The sequence below is a fragment of the Sinohyriopsis cumingii genome, chromosome 17, assembly GCF_028554795.1.
Source record: "Sinohyriopsis cumingii isolate HCF-2022 chromosome 17, ASM2855479v2, whole genome shotgun sequence".
NCBI classification, from domain to species: Eukaryota; Metazoa; Mollusca; class Bivalvia; order Unionida; family Unionidae; genus Sinohyriopsis; species Sinohyriopsis cumingii.
The window spans coordinates 104,710,201-104,728,069 of record NC_142977.1 but is presented as its reverse complement, the minus strand read 5'-3'; the positions used below and the strand labels follow the sequence as shown (position 1 = coordinate 104,728,069).

Below are 17,869 nucleotides of genomic sequence, written 5' to 3'. Positions count from 1 at the left end.
CAATATGTATAGAGAGGCTTCAGAGCTTATACACTATATGCATAGAGTTTACACAATGCATAGGGAGTTTACACAATGTGCATATAGTTGACACAATGTGTATGCAGTTTACACAATATGCATATAGTTTACATAATATGTATTGTGTTTACACAATATGTATAGAGAGGCTTCAGAGCTTATACACTATATGCATAGAGTTTACATACTGTGCATATGAAGTTTATACAATGTGCATAGAGCTAACACAATGAGTATACAGAGTTTACACAATGTGCATGTAAAATTTACACAATTATCAAGCCGACAGTTCACATAATAAATTAACAATGGCAACAATTAACAAGCCTTACCTTTACCAAGATTTAATTCTTTTACTGAGGCATCTTTCATCATCTCTTCTAAAAGGAGATTTCTTCTGGCAGAAGGATCACCACTGCAACATGACCTAGTTAAATACATATTAGACATACTAAAATTCACCATTTTCAAGCAATTTTTCAACAATACAAATTTCTGTGCAAAAGTTTCAAAATTTTCAACAGTACTCTTAAAGTATGTTTGGTGTGTACGTGAAGTAAAAAAATCACAAGAAATATAGTGTCAACAGATTCTCCAACACAATAAGGTACATGGTTTCTACAGCCCCTTATTTGGAAACTACTGTTATCTTTGATCCACTCAATTTTACCTCATTCTTTTTGTTTATTATTTCTGGAAAATAAAAAAATATGAATATTCTGATGTGAAAAATATGTTCATAAAATTTAAATTGTTTTCACATTAATTTATAAAATTTTTGACAAAATAAAACGATTTTACGACAAATTAAAGGACTTTTCCATGATAAAACCTATTTCCAGGGTTCACAGTTTTTGAAACAAGACCTTCCTGGTTATTTCTAGGTTTGCTCCTGAAGAAAATTGGTTTTTTAAGGTTCACTTAACAGAACCTGCAACAAAGAAGCATTGCAAACAAGTATTTCTAAGATCAAAGCTGGGTTTCTTTGGAGACTCTCATAACGTCTAAACTAGACATATGACCATATACTAAACAACAGGACACATCTCAAGACACAAATGTAACTATTAAAATTCATACAAATTTGCATATTTGTTTGTTGGTGTTTTTTGTGTGGTTTTAATGGCAATTTTAATAATCATTGGCTATTTCATGTCAAGGGAATGGAAACTAAGTGCCATGGCAACTCATTTAAATTTACAGAATAAATAATGCTATCTTTTCTGTTTAAGTGCATCTGTTGGTATAAAGAAAGCCCAAACAAAATAATATATCTTTGCAAAAAAGGACTGATTTTCGTTATTAATAATCCAATTACAGCTGATTGGTGCCCTAACATCTGTTTCTGTAACCCGATTATGAACTCTATATTTTGTGTGTGTTTGTGATTTGGATTTTTAACGTAGCTTTAACAATTTTTTAGTCATATTGCTATGATGTCTGTGTTGTGGCAGTTTTTTAGTGATATCTAGCACGGAAGCATCATGCCACAGACATATAGTATCATGTTCCACCAAGTCACATTATCCTGACACCTGGCTGAGCAGTCATCACACTTACCTCTTAATGCTGAATGTTAAGCATGGCAGCTGTTAGTATTAGTTTTATAATTCTTTGGTATGACTTGGCCAGGGTTCAATCCCGTGACCTACCTCATCCAAGGTGAACCATATAATATATGCAATCACTGTCAAATATACTCAGAGCTTGGGATTCGACGTCGAAAACTGCACCATCTGTCAGCAGATTTCTATCAATTTAGCCAAGGTCTCATAGTAAAATTCAATGCAAAGGTCATTTGGGGGTGGAACTGATGTCAACAGTTATTAATGACGATAATGTTTAACAATAATGACAATGTAGCCACAAGTGAAAACTCCCAAATAATAAAAAACCCAGATTTATCATAATAAATTTTCATTAAATTTACATATGAAAAATGGAACTGAAAATTTTAAAAATTTTCTCTTAAACTTATCAGGATCAAATTTTGCAAACAACTCAACTGGTCTTCATGCCTTCTTCAATAGTAAAGATACCAATATGGAGCTGACTATGAGGTATCCAGTCTACTTGACCAATCCGACAAGCTGAGTGTTTAAAGCAAGCACCCCAGTATCCCATACAGCAATTGCACCTCAAACGACTCAAGAATTCTGCAACCTCCAAAATTCTATTAAGAACTTAATAAATTTGACTCAAGATTAATTCAATTACAATTACATTCAGTTACCAATTTTAATGCGATCAAGTTGGCTGAAAATTCTTGGGTTTCCCCCATTTTGATCAATATTTTCAAAAGCAAAGGGTCTTCCCCATTTGGGAAGAAACCTATTCTTGCTCAAACTTTTCCCCCAATTTCCATGTAGTGTCAGAACCCTGAACATAACAAGTTTTCCAGGCAGCACTTCAAATTCAAATTTCTTAAGTCAGTGAGAATGATATGTAGGTCACAGTGACACAGGAGAGATGGATGAACAAAGATAAAACTTAAATATCCCTGCCACATGCATGGCGGGGAATTGTTGGTGATATTGCTTTTCTTTCTAGGCCACAAACATGTTTAATTTCTTCTCTACATTGTATAATTCTCTTCAATTTTATTTTTTAATACTATTCATACCAGAAATATATTACTTAGATCACTGATGAATTGGTCAGACCAAAGGCTTATTTAATGAAGACAATTCATGAGACATGTTTGCTTATTTACTGAAGACAATTCATGAGACATATTTGCTTATTTACTGAAGACTATTCATGAGACATGTTTGCTTATTTACTGAAGACAATTCATGGGACACATTTGCTTATTTACTGAAGACAATTCATGAGACATGTTGTCACAGAATAAGGCCAGAAATAACTTGGTTTCGCCTTAGGGTGGATAATTGTTTTTCTAGGTAAGTGAATGAACTAGCATGTATCTCATCGCAAATTGCTTGCACCAAGAGACACTAAAAGCACGATATGCACAGGTATTTTACCCTTACTAATACTCAGTCTCCTGTAGATTTAAGGCAAGTTTCTTTTCTAACTGACATACTGGTCTTTTGGATCTTTTCAAGGAGTGAACATTCTCCATTTTTGTTCTACAGCCATAGGAGTAAGTGTTACATTTGTATTTTATTTGATATGTGAAACATATTCAGTTTTTAATGTCGTATCGTGAAATAATGCCTTTACTACTACCCAGATCTGAAATGTTGTGAATTTTTGAATTGTTATAAGTTGCTATTAGGGGTTTAATTTAGTAGCATGTATCTATAGATTTTAATTCCGTACCTGTTATTATGACCAGTTTGGTTTGATTGTGGCTGTCTGTATGTATATATGTATGTCTGTGCGCATGGTGGATCCATGAAGGGTGGGTGTGGCCAATACAAGTGTGGGCCTACCCAATTCAGGAGAACTGTGTGCTGTCTGTGCATATGCGTGTGCGGGTATGTCAGACTGTCAGTCTGGCCATCTGTGTCGCTATATGGACATGTAACCACCAAGGCCATACAAAGACGAAACTGCTAATTTGTAAACTTGTGCACATGGTGGATCCATGAAGGGTGTGTGTGACTGATACAAGTGTGGGCCAACCCAAGAATTCAGGAGAACTGTGGTTTGTCAGTTGCCACATTTGCAAGTTTTTACAAATATTTATGACTCATACAGTGTACAAATGACAGAATCATATGTTTGTTTCAACTGATTGTTGCTTCAGTTGAGTACATTTGAGTCATTCTGATTACATGACATTATTTGAATCTTACTTTCATCAAGTGAGATTATGTGAATCTCACTTTCATTCCATGAGATTATTTGAATCTTATTTTCATTCCATAAGACTATTTCAATCTCACTTTCATTCCATGACATTATTTGAATCTTACTTTCATTCCATGAGATTATTTGAATCTTATTTTCATTCCATAAGATTATTTCAATCTTACTTTCATTCCATGAGAATCTTACTGTCATACATTTGAATATATGAATCTTTTTTTATTTTCCTATTTGTGAATGTTTGGATAAAGTAACTGAATGAGACATGTTTAAAGCATGAAAAAAATCACTGTATTTGTAGAATATATATTTATTTTTTTGTTAATTCATTTCATAAACTTCCATCTTTCATCACATTGTGTTGTGTTGCCATTTTGTTCCAAGCATCCATTCAGGTCTATCCTGTTACACATATTTGCTTATTTACTAAGACATGTCATGAGACATGTTTACTTATTTACTGAAGCCAATTCATGAGACATGTTTGCAGAGGTTCAAAATATAGCAAGTACCATGAATAGCACATCATGTATGCCCCCAACCCTCGAAAACTGAGTTGTGCTGTATGCAGATAACTGAAATATTTGCTCAAAACATATTACTTCTTTCACTCAGTGACCTTTAACCTTACCACTCCAAAACAGACAGGCTTCTTCCTCAGCCTAAGTGCAAGTTATACGAGAAAATTTAGTCAACTTCTGTGATGCAGAACTAATGTTATTGTGCTGAAACCATATTTCTTCTTTCATTCACTGTTACTTTGACCTTTTGACCTGAAAATTTATATTTTTCATTACTCCAAATCTACAAACTTTGGTTCAGGTGTGTAATGGAGAAATGAGGTTATTGTGCCGAAATTTTTTAATTCTTTCGGTCAGTGACCTTGACCATTGACCTTTTCACTCCAAAATCTCAAGGTTCTTCCCCAGCCCATGTGCAAGCATTTTTTAATAGTAGATGATGAAGAACTAAAGTTATTGTGCAGAAAACCTTTTTAAAAAAATGTTTAGTTAAAAGTCCTTGACCTTAGGCCTTTTGACCCCAAAATGGATAGGACTGTTCTTTGTCCCAAGTGCAAGCTACCCATAAAGTAATTCTTGTGCATAAACCATTCTTTTTCTTTCAGTCAGTGACCTTGATTTAACCATTTCACCCTGAAGATGGCTGCCATGATGGACATATTGGATGTCAGATCAGCACCATTTTCATTCAAGACAAACTAGACATAACAAAAAGTCTTGTACTGAAAAACCCATGTTCACTTGACTTTCCATTCAGGACGATAAGAAAGTTTTTAAAGACGGATGCCATGATGGTCGTACTGGATGTCAAATCTGCACAATTTTCATTTATGAGCAACTAGGCATCATAAGAAGTCTGTTAGTGAAAACCCCATGCTAATATTACCATCCATTCAGGAGAAATAGCGATAACATGATTTTCAATTAGGGCCAGCTAGACCTTGGGATGAATGTATGTGTAAAGTTTAAATGCAATCTTCCAAATAACATAGAGGCCGTGGTGATAACAAATTTGTGCTAACAGATGGAAGGATGTTGGAAGTCTGATGATGGATGATGTACAACACACAGGCCATTCGATAATCTCATCTGATTTCTAACCAGTAGATCCATCTAACTATTGCTGATTAAAGAAAATAAAATTTATGTTACTGAACACAGAGTTTCACATTAAACAGCATTTCCAGGTCAAGAGCAACATTTTATTAGAGCAAGACTTTTCTTTCCTGATCCAAGTCTGGCACTCGTTTTATCCATACTTTTGTAATCGTATTCACTCTAGTGCAAGACTTTCTTATTATTTTACCTACCATTTCCTGGATTCCCCAGAGTCTGATTTTCTTGATGACACCCTGTTAGCTGCCAGCTGTGCCTCAATTTCTTGCATTTCCTTCCTCATTCTATCAAGATCTTTCTCCAAGACATCTCTTTGCTATGTATAAATAATGATTGACATAAATGTTTCATTGTTTCAAAAGCCAAAGAACTTCAGCATAACCTTAAAAATCAACATGGGACTTGAAAAGGGTTCTGACAGAGCAGAAGTAGCATTATCTATGGTAAAATATGTGTATTTTGTTTCGTTTACATGCAGGCAAGTGAAATAAAATTAACTTCTGTGGTCAGTAGGAAAGAGAAATTAAGACTAAATTCATTCTTGCTAATGACCAAAGAAATAAATATAAATAAGCATCATCATTTGTTCATTATGAATGTAAAATGATTACAAAAAATGGAAGGAGTGTCTGAAGTACTACAGATTTGTCATATCACCTACTCATTGTACATTTGATCATTTTCAAAATTTCCATCCACCTGTAAAACACTATAAAACTGAATTTTATGTACAGTAGTTTACAAATGTTGAATGACATTATGGTATGGCACTGTTAGAAAACCAATTTAAAATTCTATAAAAAAATTTATGTGAGGATGCTGTAAGAAGAGACTGGATCAAAGAATTCAAGACAGTAAAGTACCTTAGATTATTGAGACAAACAAAATCTAACTTCACAAGAAATAAATACAGCAGCCGTTACTGTTAATTCAGTATTATTTGTGGGGTACCAATTTTATGGATTTTGTGGTTGCTTCAAGCCAAGAAATTTATAGACTCAGCAATCAATCATTTATCTATCAAGACAATAGGACTATCTTCATAAAACACTAATTTAAGTACCAACAACCAGTGGAATGGTGAGCAATTAAAGCTACAAGACACAAATTTAAGAATCAACAACCAGTGGAATGGTGAGCTATTAAAGCTACAAAGACACCAATTTAACTACCAACAACCAGTGGAATTGTGAGCTATTAAAGCTACAAAGACACCAATTTAACTACCAACAACCAGTGGAATGGTGAGCAATTAAAGCTACAAGACACCAGTTTAAGTACAACAACCAGTGGAATGGTGAGCAATTAAAGCTACAAGACACCAGTTTAAGTACAACAACCAGTGGAATGGTGAGCAATTAAAGCTATAGACACCAATTTAAGAATCAACAACCAGAGGAATGGTGAGCAATCAAAGCTACAAGACACCAATTGAACTACCAACAAATAGTGGAATGGTGAGCAATCAAAGCTGCAAGACACCAATTTAAGTACAACAATCAGAAGAATGGTGAGTAATTAAAGCTACAAGACACCAATTTAAGAATCAACAACCAGTGGAATGGTGAGCAATCAAAGCTGCAAGACACCAGTTTAAGTACAACAACCAGTGGAATGGTGAGCAATCAAAGTTACAAGACACCAATTTAAGTACAACAACCAGTGGAATGGTGAGCAATCAAAGTTACAAGACACCAATTTAAGTACCATCAACCAGTGGAATGGTGAGTAATTAAAGTTACAAGACACCAGTTTAAGTACCATCAACCAGTGGAATGGTGAGTAATTAAAGCTACAAGACAGCTACACCTCAAACAAAATTTACAGAAGCAATGTAAATTGTTGATATGGGCATCTTCAGGTCATGATCTTAATATATTTCATCTATCAAAAACTGCCAGACTAGATGCCTTAACAAGTGCTGAATGGAAGGAAGGAAGGATGGATGGACACTCTAATTATATTATATCCTTGGGATATAAAAATGTCAATTTTTGCAATATCACAAAAATCAAAACCCATTTACGTTGTTCTAAAAGATTATCATTTCCAGCATCTTATGAACCACTTTTCTATTTTTCAAGTAAAGAAACTGTCAAAGTCTAAGTGGCTGTTGATGACACACTTATGCTAGATATGTGGGGCCTGGATAGTACACCATCAGAAAACTTTCACTGTCTTCTACAGTCTTCAGTTTGATAGACTGTTCCTAACTGGTTGATTAAATGGCTGCCCACTCAAAAGCTTGGTGACTTGAGTGCTCTTTGGCTTCTTTAACTTCACAATGCCACTTAAAACAAAGCATCTTTAAAGCCATTTAGAGTAAGCGGTACAAGTTATCCTAAATTTGTCACACAAATGACTTACAATGCAAAAAGTTCAACCACAGTGCCTGATGAATAGACCTAAACACAAACATTAGTCAAACCAACAGACTGACAATAAACCCAACAATATTTAATTAAGGGCACAAAAATTCATTATATATGTGCGTGATTTCTTGTGCTCTGAGCTCTAACATGTTACATCTATCTAGCCCTTAATAGATACAACAGAGAAGGTAGTAACATTATATTATAACAACCAGAAACATTATAATGAAATGAGGATCTGCTGATCCATCTGACTGCATTAAAAAAAAACTAAGCTAGACATTTACCTGTGTGGTCAGAGTTTCACTCTGGCTTGAGATGGCAGAAGACGATGTAAGGTTCATATAACGACTTGTACTACTGCCCTGAGACTTGGCTGTAGAAAAATAAAATAAATTAATACTGCATTTGAAACACTCTGACAATATTGCAGGATACAAACATTTAAATCTTGACATTTGGTTTGGTGTTTAATGCAAAGCAATGCAAATAGGTTATGTGGTACTGAGGTAACTGGAGTAAAGTGCATTGCCCAAGGGCACACTTTTGTAGTTGACCCTGGCGAATCCAATGGTAGGTTTCAAATCCAAACCCTTTCAGTTGAGGGTTTGTCATCTAAAACACTGAGCCACCAAAGCTTCTGCCTTGATCGGTTGCCTCTTATGATGTGAGAGGGTGCATCAGGTCAATTTTACATCTCATGGTTTGCTGGGATAAATGATGTCGATAAAACTAAGTAGATTACAGACTACATTGGGACATGATGTAACCAACGAACCTGTTAAAACACTGACATTTTCCTTGCATTTTAAAGGATTACAAGACTCCAAAAGCTAGAAGAAAGTCATGTTACTGCACAGTTTACTACAACTGGTTGAGTAAAATGTTTGTTGTCCTCAAATAGAATCATTTAAAACAAAACCAGTGCACTATTATAAAATATTCTATAAATCTCATCAAAAGTATTCTAAAATCCATAAAAAAATATTTCAGTTGAGGAAACTGTTGTCATTTGAACATTTGCTTCTGTAATGCTTTATCAAAAACACCATGAAAACAATAATTCATGGAATGAATTTAAAGCAGGCCTCAGTGTCTGACTATTTTCTTAATGTCAAATATTTTCATGGACTTGAACACATTTTGTACCTGTAGTGTACATTCATTCCAAAAACTTTCTTTTCAGTCAAATACAAAACATATTTTCTCTCATTACTATGTTTATTGGAAATAGTTTATACAAGTAAGAAAGCCATGTGGGATATACCAATTATAAAGGGGTATACCAAATGACACACTGATATAATCTAGTTAATGAAACACTTGAATTTATTTATGTTTTTTAATACTACTAATGAACAAAATAGTGTTTTTTACCTGCATACAGATGATTCCATATCACAAATATTACTTATTATATATTTTTTTAAAAACAAGCAAACATCTGAACAATGTTCATGATTTATAGGTACACTTACACAAACAATCTTCCATTTATTTTTAAACACTGTATCTTCATCAGAGGAAAGATAAGTGTTCCACTGAACTCAATGTCTCACCAATGCTCATGTATTCCTCTTCTGTCAGACTTAAAATAATCTTCTTCTAAGATAAAACTTTAAACACAAAATCTATAAATGAATGCTGACTTTTGCTGCCAGAAAAGTGATATCAATGTCTCACCATGTTTATGCAGGTGAGACAAAGAAAATATATCATACAACTTGAGGAGAGATGGAAAAGAAGACCCTCAAGGTTAGAATTCATGCAAGTGTGAGGAGAATGAGACCTCGTACACAATTTAAAAAGCCCATGAATTCTGATTTTTTAGGTGGTAATTGGTATATTCAGTACCAATTAAATCTAACCCTTCAGGTGGTAATTGGCATATTCAGTACCAATTAAATCTAACCCTTCAGGTGGTAATTGGTATATTGACCACCAATGAAATCTAACTCCTCAGGTGGTAATTGGCATATTCAGCACCAATGAAATCTAACCCCTCAGGTGGTAATAGGTATATTCTGCACCAATGAAATCTAACCCCTCAAGTGGTAATTGGTACAGTCAGCACCAATGAAATCTAATCCCTCAGGTGGTGATTGGCATATTCAGTACCAATGAAATCTAACCCCTCAGGTGGTAATTGGCATATTCAGCAAAAATGAAATCTAACCCCTCAGGTGGTAATTGGCATATTCAGCACCAATGAAATCTAACCCCTCAGGTGGTAATTGGCATATTCAGCACCAATGAAATCTAACTTCTCAGTTGGTAATTGGTATATTCAACACCAATGAAATCTAACCCCTCAGGTGGTAATTGGTATATTTAACACCAATGAAATCTAACCCCTCAGGTGGTAATAGGTATATTCAGCATCAATGAAATCTAACCCCTCAAGTGGTAATTGGTACAGTCAGCACCAATGAAATCTAACCCCTCAGGTGGTGATTGGCATATTCAGTACCAATGAAATCTAACCCCTCAGGTGGTAATTGGCATATTCAGCACCAATGAAATCTAACCCCTCAGGTGGTAATTGGCATATTCAGCACCAATGAAATCTAACCCCTCAAGTGGTAATTGGTACAGTCAGCACCAATGAAATCTAACCCCTCAGGTAGTGATTGGCATATTCAGTACCAATGAAGTCTAACCCCTCAGGTGGTAATTGGCATATTCAGCAAAAATGAAATCTAACCCCTCAGGTGGTAATTGGCATATTCAGCACCAATGAAATCTAACTTCTCAGTTGGTAATTGGTATATTCAACACCAATGAAATCTAACCCCTCAGGTGGTAATTGGTATATTTAACACCAATGAAATCTAACCCCTCAGGTGGTAATAGGTATATTCAGCACCAATGAAATCTAACTCCTCAGGTGGTAATTGCTTTATTCAGCACCAATGAAATCTAACCCCTCAGGTGGTAACTGGTATATTTAACACCAATGAAATCTAACCCCTCAAGTGGTAATTGGTATATTTAACAATTTTCTTTCTTACCATCATCTGAATCTGAATCTGTATCCTCAAGAACTCTGGTTCTCTGTCTTTTAGATCTGACTGGTTCATCCGACTCATAGTCATCATCAACCTAAAAAACATAATATAGCAAGAAAAATAAGGCACAGTCTAGAGCTTACATCTCATTCAAACAATACGAATACTAAAGATATAAACCATCCTTGTATTGCTGACTTTACTTCTAATTATAACAAGAAGACAGCTTTTTCAAAAACATTACCATATACACTCACAGAAAGTTACATCTAACTGCCAGTAACACAGACCCTGATATGCCTTCACATAAGGTGCAGGCAGATCATGGTCTATTTTTTTTGTTCTACTGATCAATCCTAACAAATTACATAGATCCATATCTGCCAGTGCATTATGTGATGGCTTATATGGATCAACACTGTTTGGGGATGGATGAGTCTTATATCTGAGTGTGTGGCATGTCTTGCCTGGAAAACTTGTTATAATGTACCCTCCATATCAATAGATTTGTTTAAAAAGTTCACATAAAATCTTAATGATTGTGTTGACAAGGATGCTTATCAATGTGCTTGTAATGTACACGAGACCAAAATGTCTATGATAAAATCTGTCTTATGCACAGCTAAATCCGATTTGTTTAAGAAGCTAATTGCCTTATTCTGGTAACAAGTACAATGATTGTGCATCCTGTTAAGTGTAGATAAAGCAAACTAGTATCTTAATTTTTTTCTCCAAAAAGTATGAAGAGAATCCGTTATCATTCACCCAATTATTTTCTTTTCTTATCCATCAGACATGAAAGCATTTTTCTATTAGTTCTTATGTAAAACAAACCAATTACTCATTTACAAATAATTAAAAATATAGCTACAACATTTGTGACTAATGGAATAAACAAAGAAATACAATAACCAATTGTTCATTTACAAATAATAAAAAATATAGCTAGAACATTTTTGACTAATGGAATAAACACTGAAAAACAATAACTATCTAAGAAGACAGATAAAAGATCTAATTTGATTTATTATGTTGAACTTACATAAGATCCATTGATTTCTATTACTTTGGCTCCAGTTATCTTGGGAATGGGTGAACTGGTCTCAAATCCATGACGAATAGAAACAATATTCTCACATGCTGCCATATCACCACGATCGTCTTCCTCACCAAGATTAAGTTGTTCTTCTGACAGTTCATCTTGAAATTCAAAATTTGGAATTGTATCAACATCCTCCCCGTCATCAGAACTTTGATTATCATTCTCAACCGTTACATTCTTTCCAACCTTGTCATTATAATCTCCATAATTATTTTGCAGATAGTTATTAACTGGCACTTCACTAGTATGCACTTTGGTTATTTGATCATCAACTGTCTTCTTCATGCCACCTCTCTGAATGGTTTCACCACTATTGTCAGTCATTTCATACATACCTTCATTTTTTAAATCATCCAAATCAAGGGTCTCCCTTGACTTTATCATACTCAGTGTCTGACTTTGTACCTGGAATGACCCGCTGGCAGGATATGAGTCTGGGACAGTGACATCCACATGTACATCCTCCTTGATAGTTTGTGAATTCTTCTTGACATTCTGTGAGTCGTTATCCAGTTCATGCTGATCCACATTTATATAATTTGACTGCCTATCAACAGTAGGTGGCTCCACCACTGACGCATATAGTTCATTTCTTTGCTGTGCCTCACTAGCCTCCATGTCGAAATCTGCTTTCATGTCAGGTAGTTCATTATCCACATCAAGTGGCTGAACATCCGGACAGAGCGGTTCATCAAATGATTTCAGATTCAACTGGTTATCTTGATGTTCAATATGGTTCATTGGCTTGTTATATACTCCATGTAGTTTGTCAGTTATCTCAGATGGATCCACATCAGCATCCACAATATGTGACTTTAATTCTACATCATTCAATAGCATACAAGTCATCTCAGAATTTTCTTTGAATTTATTCAGTGATGGTTTCCTCTTCCAAGACCAGCTTTTTGTCTTATGATCTATTTCAGACTGTCCATGCAGAAAATATTTATTTTCTGGAGTCTGCTGATACACGTGAGGTGATTTCTGAACAAATGGAGGGGAAGTTCTCTCATCATTATTCATCCTCTTTTTTGATACCATATCTTCTTTATAAGCATCGACTGTGTTTATGGCATTTTGATATTTACAAGATGCGTTTGTTAAAGTTCTCAGGGCTGATGTCTTCCCTGTGTTCTCATACTCACAACCTAGATTAATAATACTGCCAGCTTCTACCTTTGATACTGTAGGCAAATGAGAGACTTTTTCAGGTTTTGACTCAAACCTGCAAAGAGCAGCTGGAGAGCTTTCACATAAACCTTTGGTAATAAGCGAAAGAGTACCATAAGAACTTTCTGAGATGCCTTGCTTACACTTTTTACTTGAGAATCCTCTCACACCTCTAATTCCACTTTTTCTTCTCTTTCTGAGCTCCTGACTCGAATCTGAATCCAAGTCTGAGTCAATGCTCAAATTCTTGGCAGACAATGGAGGAGTCAACATTTTTTCTTTTCCTCCATGGATGGTGGATTGATGAAAATTGTCATGTAGTCTGTGTGGTATTGGAGCAGAAGAATCATGTAGTTCTTCTTTACTACATGGCAGCAAAGATTCTGAAGTGCTAGATGGAGTTTGTTTTTCTATGCAAGATCTCAGAGATCTTGCATCCGGAGAGGATTTTGGTGGAGTTGTTTTTGACTTGAATTTTGTTTTCTCTACTGGAACCTGCTTGGGAGTTCCAGTTCCCTGATTCTTCTCTGTGGTATGACCCTGTGAAGATTTTCTAGACAAACGCATTGGTGAGACTGACGATCTACTATTCACAGCTGAACTTCTAGGAACAGGATGTAATGAGTTTGCACCAAAATCTAATTCACTGAGCTCTTCAAGTGTGCTTTTAGATTCATTTTTCTCCACAGCAGACTTTGAAGTGTGCGAATGAGAATCCCTGGGATATTTTTCATTTCCTAAAGTAAAATATCGGTTTGGTACATCATCCAGCTCCAACTGCTTGGGGCTTCCCACCAATGTTGGCACTTCTGAATCCATCTGAAATATGTCTTCTGGTGAATAGGCACTTTGTTCCCTTTCTATGGCCTCCTCAACCTGACTTATCCCAAAAGAATTCAAAGGATTTTGTGCGCCTTTGAAATTTTGAGCATCTGATTTTGTTTTATCTCTCGAAGACTCAACCACATGTGAGATCTGAGTGTCTATCAACTCTAAGTCTGTAAAAGTCTCTAAAGAAATCCCAGAAAACTTGTTCACATTATTTTTCCCATCAAAAGTGTTCATTGTGTTTTTACCTACTTTGATATTTTTCAAACTTTTGTATTTTATTTCCTCATCTGATGTATGCTCAAGACTACCAATTCTGTCATATGACCCTGTGTATGAATCCAAAATTTTTGTTTCTAATACTGGAACAGGATTTAAAACCAGACAAAACTCACTGTCAACCCTGGCAGATGAACCCACAGAATTATTTATGTTCTTCTTATATTTTTCAATAGTTTTATTCATATCTAGAGAACTGTCTTGACACAATGACTCCAGTACTGTCTCTGATTGTGATGAATTCTCTCCCCTTGCAAAACCCTTAAATTTCTCCTTTCTGGATGGATTCTGCAAGGTACCTCCTTCCAAGGATTCCTGGAATGTCCCAGTTCCTAATGAATCTAATACTGTCTCTGGCACACATTCCTGGTTTTCAATGGGCTGATGAACCCACTGTTTCTGTGCCCTGTCACCATTTTCAGACTGAGTTTCAAGAACTAATACAGCAGAGCTGGAGTCTGATTGTTCACTAAAATTACCTTCCTTGCCTTTTGTCCTGCCCAACCTTCCTCTTTTTGTTTTCCTTTTGACACTGTCTTTACACTCAGATTCTGCCTCTTCTATTGTCTTTATAAATTTGGAAGAAATTACTTTTGCTGGACTGATCTCAAGAGAGAAGCATTTCCTTTTGCTTTGTAATCTTGGTTTCTGAATCATTCCATCTTCATTTTCCGTATTATTATTCTTTTCATTTCCCATGTCAGCTATAATCTGAATTTTCGTACCTTCTTTGTCAAAAGGAGCCAAAATTGACAAGCTCTCTTGTGTGCTCTGTCTGTCTGATTCTTCAAGGTCACCAATTTCATGAAATGGTTGCGATGTTGTGTTGCAAGGCTCATTGATGTTTCCTTCTCTGTCTGCATTATTTGGATCTAGTATTGCCTTCTGTATCAGACCATTAACTGCTTTTTCCAAAATATCCAATGATTCTGCTGTTGTTAGACTGGGAGCTGCATTGTTACCCATTTCTTTCATATTATCTTCAGTGATGATCTGACATTCTGGTGTTTGTGTCAAGCTGGGATCTGATGTTCTGAAGCTCATAGTTTCTTCTTCCAGAGTATCTGTCTTCATTACAAAGGATGGAGTTTCTTCAACAAGCACCACATCCTTGTTGGTTTCTATTAAATTTACAGAGTTCTGGGAAAAGAACGACTTCTGGGATTCCGCAAGTTTCAATTTCATCTCCTCTGTCTGGATGGCTGAAAAAAAGAGAAACATTCCTATAACTGGAACAAGCAGGAAACTGAATCAAGAGTCAGCAAATTTTTAATTAAAAAGGAAAAAATAAAAGTGTGTTCAGGGCTATTCCATTTAAATCTACTGGGGACGAGGGAAAGTTTTTGGGTAGGAGTGGTTTCTGAACCTTTTCTTCTGTATGGTTTTAATTCTTTTCAACTGTGGGTATCACTGTTAAGAAGAAAAAGCAGCATTACCCACCCTATAAAATGAAGATTTAATTGGAATAGCTCACCAATGCTATACCAATAGTCTAAATGCAAAACTTTTCACAGGATATATAGACAAACATATGGACAAGAGTGCCTTTCCCATTCGTGATGAAGCATGAAAAAGATTAATGTCAGAGCTGAGGAAATCACATAGCTTGACATCTGGAACAAGAAAGTTTTGTTGTCACTGTGAAAATTGACAGATTTCTTATTTTGATTCAAAGCTGGCATTAAACTTATCTCTCTCTAGATGTGGCAACCACTACCAACGTGAAATAAAAATGCCAGCATTTAAAAACTGAATCAGGGAACTAACCTGACTTGACTTGAGATTGATTAATTAAATTGATGCTCACCTGAAGCATCATCAAGGCCAGGGCTCGAATTTAACATATACATACTCATAAAATGTGGTTTAATTTGTGTAAAATGGTAGCTGAGATTTCATGTTATTGAAATTCTGAGTGTTAAATATTTCAGTGTTAGATATATATGCATAATTCCTCAAACAGTGAAATAAGATTTGGAATAAGGCTATGGCTATGTATGTATCTATTGATAACAGACAGTGGGCAAGGAAATGACCATGTTTCAAAAGGATCTAGGATATCTATTTTGCACACAAACATTAATTATGTTCAATATTTTTCTGCAGTTATTTCCACTTAGGTCAAATCTGAGTCCCCCGTCTCAATTGCTCTACTAGTATTTTTGGTAGAACAGTTGAATGCATCACCACATATCCAATAAGGAACAAGATCCAACTTCTCTTGGTTGGGGATAAGATGTGTCACCACTGAGGGATAGGTCTTTCAGAAGAGAATTTCAAAGGATGTTGGAGAACATGGAAAAAGGTCCCATAATCAGGGTGAACATGCTTCTTAGCTGGTTTTGTTAGGCCTGGAGTTATTTCTGACAACCTTTGTTGCTGTTTCCCAGGGCCTCCTTTGGAAATATTTATCTTTGCGCCATGAAATTCACCAAATTTAAAAATTTGGAGCCACTTTTCAGCCAAAGGAGCCATTTTATGCCATAATGCAGGGACTTAGAATAAATGCATAATATTATACTGGCCCTATCTTTAATCTATATCAACATGACAAAAAAAAACAGTTTTTACATGTTTTTATTACATTTCAAAGAACAAGAATAATTATTAATAAATATAACAATACCATTATATACACGTGAAGTTCAATGTATAGCATATGAAAAGCAAGAATGAATAAGAATGTTTCTTTATGACTGATAATACAAAATACTGCTAAGTCTTTATGAACAATGTCACTGACACTTCATCAATATCTGCCTCATTTTTTCCCCAATTTCTTAAATGCCTTCCTGAAACCAAAATTCTCAAATATTTAAATTCTCAAAACTCAAAATACTGGGCCCATCAATAGAAACTGGGGCTACAATTAACCTGGTAGCAGGATATAAATCTTTGTTTTTCAGAGCTAGATTAGCCATATTCTTTGTGCTTGAATTTAAGTGAATTGGGCCCTTTACAGTCGATGACTGGGATCATTGTAGTGGCATCCTGTGTTACTCAGTTAAGTTCTGACCACAAAAACATATTATCTAAGTAAATAATCCCTAAAACACTATGCAGTCCCAACTGCGTCTTACACTCAGTTTGCAATAAACATAAATTAACAACACACACAAATGACACCAAATCTTTTTGCCAACCTGCTGAACAATAGAATACATCCTGTGGTCATTCCTTATTTTCTAATAATTACATTTAATTGCTTCTCAGTTAGTTGCAATCATGTTCAAATCACGTCGTATTCATCATCTACTGACATGATCCACTGACTGCTGCAGATACTGAGAACAGGTATTAAGTGGCCAGAGTTGCTTATATCGATAAAAAAAAATAAAAATTGACAAAAACTGTCGCCAGCAACTTTTGACAGTCAGTAAAAAATAGCGCCACTTTCAAAATTCTTTCGCATTTGTTACCAAATGCGAAGCCTAGCGGAGGCCCTGGTTTCCTCAAACCCCACAACTGTGATGCTTCAAACGAGATGAGACTTCTGAAGATTGTCTTTGCCTCAAGCAGTGTAGCCCTTACAAGGTTCTTGCTGTAGTCCTCCAGAATTCAGACATTACCAATGCTGCATCTATGCAGGGGTGAAGCTACGCCAAGATCAGTATTGACAAGGAGAGTGCATGAAACCCATATTTTCACTACAGCTTCCAATGCTACTGGAGACAC

At 35.5% G+C, this 17,869-nt stretch overlaps 1 protein-coding gene across 1 annotated transcript in view; it reads right to left on the bottom strand.

The window, feature by feature from the left end:
- LOC149779600 (uncharacterized) overlaps positions 1 to 17,869 on the bottom strand; it is a 92,272-nt gene that overhangs the window by 32,281 nt on the left and 42,122 nt on the right. Inside the window, exons 11-15 of the mRNA XM_089938446.1 lie at positions 11,858 to 15,396; positions 10,819 to 10,909; positions 8,095 to 8,183; positions 5,630 to 5,751; positions 354 to 448 (exon numbers count right to left, since the gene is read on the bottom strand). Of these exons, the coding sequence (XP_089794572.1) occupies positions 354 to 448; positions 5,630 to 5,751; positions 8,095 to 8,183; positions 10,819 to 10,909; positions 11,858 to 15,396 (3,936 nt within the window). The remainder of the gene's footprint in view (positions 1 to 353; positions 449 to 5,629; positions 5,752 to 8,094; positions 8,184 to 10,818; positions 10,910 to 11,857; positions 15,397 to 17,869) is intronic.